Source organism: Penaeus chinensis, chromosome 34 (genome assembly GCF_019202785.1).
Source record: "Penaeus chinensis breed Huanghai No. 1 chromosome 34, ASM1920278v2, whole genome shotgun sequence".
In the NCBI taxonomy this organism is placed as follows: domain Eukaryota; kingdom Metazoa; phylum Arthropoda; class Malacostraca; order Decapoda; family Penaeidae; genus Penaeus; species Penaeus chinensis.
In genome coordinates, this window is record NC_061852.1 from 17,361,411 (window position 1) to 17,366,410 (window position 5,000).

Consider the following 5,000-nt stretch of genomic DNA (forward strand, 5'->3'; position numbering starts at 1 on the left):
TTTTTAAATTTCAAAATGATAGGAGGGCATGACTGGTACCATGCCCTTGAGTGGTAAAATATGTATAATATACAGAGCATTGGTCAGTATATAGTCAAACACAACCATCCATTGGAGGTTGCTGCCCTTCAACCCCAGCTCTGGACAACAAAGAATCCACCATGTATGTACAGCAGGACAGTGCATCAAACAGACTCAGCATCGGGTGCTCCCACAAGTCAGTCATACGCTCTACCCTGCCATGAATATGTGGAAGATTCATTGTAGGGGATTGGGAGTAGCCCCCAAGGAGGGGGTGTCGCATGGGGAACAGTTGCCTGCACTAGGCCATTCAGTGCCTGATCCTCTGTAAAATATTTTTATTTTATCCCCCAATTTCTCTGGTACCTTTCGTGCCCATCCCTGCTATCAGAGCCAAGAATGTAAGGGTTTGGGTGAGTTCTGCAGCATGTATCCTACATATTTGGGTAATAGAGACAGGAAACCTGAGTTGATACCAATATCGTCATGCTCAGTCATGCAAAAATATTCCAAATATTTACCATATTTTCAGTCATTCTATTCATTACAGGCAAAGTTTACCTTGTACTATAAGGCCGTGTGAAACTTAAACTTTAGCAAAAGCTGTACCCAGACAACACTTCTTCTTTCTTGGTATAGGGTTTTAGACTATTGTTGTCTATATCCCCTGGATCTTCTTTTTCTGGGCTTCTTGTTTCTTAAATTACGTCAGATAATTTTGTTTTTTGTAGGAAAATCTTTGTAAGACAACACATCAAATGCAATCCCTCGATGCCCAATTCGTTACTGACAACAATTAGCTTTTATTAACAACTGTTTTCACCTGATAAAACCCCTAAAATTCTCAATACTTGTACGACGTGACAAAATACACAAAAAGTACTGTTTCTAATGAAGATAAGGAAACAGGTGGGTTACTCTTGACGGAATACTAATTCCCTTTGAGTTCACACAGTTCGAGACAAATGAATGCCAAACACTAACCTTTTCATAGTATATGGTCACAGCTGCTATTAAGACAAACCCCCTTGCAATTCCCAGCGCATGACAACAGATTATTCTTAAAATAGAAGAGTAAAATGGTTGTCTTTGAAGGTTTGAACTCCGACTAAGACTGCACAGGAGACAGCAGTTTGTTTACTTGATGTGAGATTTTCCGGGTCGCGTAAACATAAAATCTCTTTTAAATTGGATTAAGAAAACCTTCTGTTTATCCTAGTTATCAATTTTTATAGGAGAAAAGGGAAATTTATATCAAGAAATATGTAATTCATAACCAAAAATTATCATTTTATATAATGGTTCCGACGATGCGTAACCCTGGTATAGACGTATAAGCGTTACACCGGGTGGTTTGAATCTGTATAATTATTTGCCTCCGAGGATTTCACACGCGTGCTGTCAGTTTGTGCGAATAAGGGCTTACACACACACACATATATATATATATATATATATATATATATATATATATATATATATATATATATATATGTATATATGCATATATATACATATATATACGTACGTATGTAAATGTACATTTACATCTATATATGTATATGTGTGTGTATATATATATATATATATATATATATATATATATATTTATTTATATATACACGTGTGTATGTAAATGTACATTTACATATGTGTGTGTGTGTGTGTATATATATGTTATATATGTACATTTACATCTATATATGTACACACACACACACACACACACATATATATATATATATGTTATGTATGTACATTTACATCTATATGTGTGTATATATATGTTATATATATAAATTTACATCTATATATGCACACACACACACACATATATATATATATGTGTGTGTGCATATATAGATGTAAATTTATATATATAACATAAATATGTTATATATGTACATTTACATCTATATATGTATATACACACACATTATATATATATATATATATATATATATATATATATATATAGGCACACATACACACATATATTAACAATATATATACACATATATTTATATATATATATTATATATAAGCAATGTTCTTAGACCATAGCTTAACTAAAATATTTTATTTTTCTATGGCATTATCCAACGAATAAATTAAATTCCGTTGTTCGGTGGCTCCTCGAAATACGATCCTCTTCAGTTAATAGCTTGTCTGAATCTGGCCTTTTAGTATGGGCATATATATATATGCATATACATATATGTGTGTAGGTACACATTTTTACAGTATTAAAATCTTTCTGGATTCACCGTTTTAAGATTTTGAAATTAGCTCTGGCCAAAACAGTAGAAAGTTGCAACTTTCACTGCAGTAGGTAGGATATCAATTGAATAAGTCTGGGCTGTTCATTTATCATCTTATTAGAAATGTTACTAATTTTGTTATTCTTATTGTTTTCCTTTCTTTTTCATGAGTGAGAGCATACTCTTCACAGGGACTGGTCTTGTAACCATTGTTATTTTGAGTAAATTTGCTGGGGTAAAACAAAAGATAAGTTTTACAAAAAAAACATTTAATAAAACGACGTTCTCATTTACAAGAGATCTACCCAAAATGGGTATCAGGTACAATAAATTTTTTATCTTAACATATTCAATATCTATACATACTCCAAAGGAGTAAATTTACAATTCACCGTGCGATGAAGAAAACCTTAACCCTAGGGACTTCCTTTTCGATCTATTTCTTGGCGGCCTTCTTTGCTGCTGGCTTCTTGGCGACCTTCTTCGCTGCTGGCTTCTTGGCGGCCTTCTTTGCTGCTGGCTTCTTGGCGGCAGGCTTCTTCGCGGCCTTTTTGACGGCGGGCTTCTTAACAGCCTTCTTGGCAGCAGGCTTCTTTACGGCCTTTTTGGCGGCGGGTTTCTTAACAACCTTCTTGGCGGCGGGTTTCTTGACAGCCTTCTTGGCGGCGGGCTTCTTCGCAGCCTTGGGCTTGGCTTCAGCGGCGGGCTTGTTAAGCCTGAAGGAACCAGATGCTCCGGCGCCCTTGACCTGCTTGAGGGCGCCAGTGGTCACGCCACGCTTCAGGGCGAGCTTCAGCTGGGTGGCGGCGGCCTTGGGGTCAACCTTGTAGGTGGCGACGATGTACTTCAGGATAGCCTGACGGGAGGACCCGCTGCGCTCCTTCAGGGCAGCAAGGGCGGCGGCAATCATGACGGAGTACTTGGGGTGAGCCGCGGGCTTCTTGGGGGCCTTGGCCTTAGGTGCCTTCTTCGCTGCGTCAGCCATTGCGGTGGAGAGGTCGTCGAAGTGATATAGAGACAGCGATCAGCGGGGCTCAGGAAGCGAGAGTGTGGGGCGCGATCTGGAAATTCTGACTATGTCGTGGGTCGCGGACGGAAAAGTAGCGCGTCGATACTCGCGCCCGTTTTCGGTGAGTTTGAGAGGCTGCGCAAAGGCATCTGTGTTTGTTATAATTACTTTGCTAATACATTTATTGCCATATGACTTGTTACTTTTTCTTCTACACTCGTACCTTTGTAGTAGAGTAATTGAATTTCATGCTTATATTTCTAAAATAAATGTGCGATCACTGAAAGGCGAAATATAGCGTTATTTCTCCGACAAGTAGCTCAAAGATACACCACCCACTCTTATTACAAGTGAAGTATTAGCTTTATGCTACGTCCTGATATAATTTTTATAATTTCACTTGCTGATGAATAATTTATCCTTGACATAAGACATAGAAACATGTATTAAAGTATATCCTAATATCGTAATATATAGGCAAACTTGAGTGAACTAACACAAACTCCTGGCCCGCCGCCATCCCTACATCGCCCTCAAAACCCATCATTCTTTTGCTAAATATTTTATGTAAACCTTTATCATAAGCCAATATAATAAGCTCTTGTAATAGAGGATGTTAATCTACATCTATAGAGAGCATAAAGTCCCGATAAGTGACCCAAAAGAGCGTATATTGAGAAAGAAAATACCTGCCCCTATACAGCAGACAGGTTCAGCCGATGCCTCTCTTGTTGGATAGAGGCAACAGGAGAAGCTTTGCTATGTTACTAAATAAAGTGCATTTTAATTGTAATAATAAGAATTTTTGACAACACTGCATTAAAGAGAAGGTTAAGAGATTATACTGTGCAAAGTATAAGAGCTGACACAAGAGAAATAAGGAGAAAAATAGCCTTTGAAACTGCATGTAAGAGGCTGTCCTACTTGAAGCGTAGGGGGAGACGGGCCGTGAATTTTTACAAACAATATCTTTCAACTTTTCTCGGCAAAGAGAAGATGAATCCTTAAAATATATATACCATAAATTAGACAAAAAATTCATTCATCATATGAGGTCTGATAATTTAAGGTCCTTATCCAAATATAATAGAATTTGATGATAATGTTTACCAGGGGGCGTGTTACATAGGGACCAAGTTCCCCTGGCATGTGTGGGAGGCTGAAGACAGATGACATTCATATCTGTATCATTTGCAAAATAATTCTGTACTCTGTGTTTTTTCGATTAAGAAATTGAGTATGTAGTTCGAAAATCCCTTGATGCAAGAGAAGATATCTCACCAGGAATAGCTCTGGAGTTAAAATAGGTCCATTGTCACTAGTCCTGGTATATAGGGACACGCGCCTCTTCACACCTGTAATTATTTTTTCATTAACAAAATATAGACATAACACATAAAAGATACATAATTTTGGACACAAGATCTGTGATAGATGTCACAATCAATACTTTTGCTGATGCTTACGTTTTCACATGTTCTGCCTTGAATATTATAATTTAGGCCTATAGATATATGCATGGCATTCTTACCGCGTGAATGGGGAAGCGATGCTTAATTCAGCATCTAATGGCTATAACTGGAGAGAAAATCTAACTACAGAATACTTGTAATCGAATTTTACAGTTTTTAGATACAGCGCCGAGAAGCTCTTTTGATAAGCTAACGCCAGTAGATTAAGTAGCCCATTTAAGGGTCTTGCCAAATCGT

General features: G+C 37.4%; 2 protein-coding genes across 5 annotated transcripts in view; both read right to left on the reverse strand.

The window, feature by feature from the left end:
* LOC125043532 overlaps positions 1–1,155 on the reverse strand; it is a 28,406-nt gene extending 27,251 nt beyond the window's left edge. For all 4 annotated transcript variants that reach the window (XR_007116424.1, XR_007116423.1, XR_007116422.1 and 1 more), the window contains exon 1: positions 1,006–1,155. The gene's annotated coding sequence lies outside the window, so the exon portion shown is untranslated. The remainder of the gene's footprint in view (positions 1–1,005) is intronic.
* Positions 1,156–2,534: 1,379 nt separating this feature from the next.
* On the reverse strand, positions 2,535–3,340 carry LOC125043741 (histone H1-beta, late embryonic-like). Its single transcript, XM_047639997.1, has one exon. It carries the CDS (start codon positions 3,265–3,267, stop codon positions 2,719–2,721), a length of 549 nt encoding a protein of 182 aa, XP_047495953.1. The 5' UTR covers positions 3,268–3,340; the 3' UTR covers positions 2,535–2,718.
* Between the last annotated feature and the right edge of the window lie 1,660 nt (positions 3,341–5,000).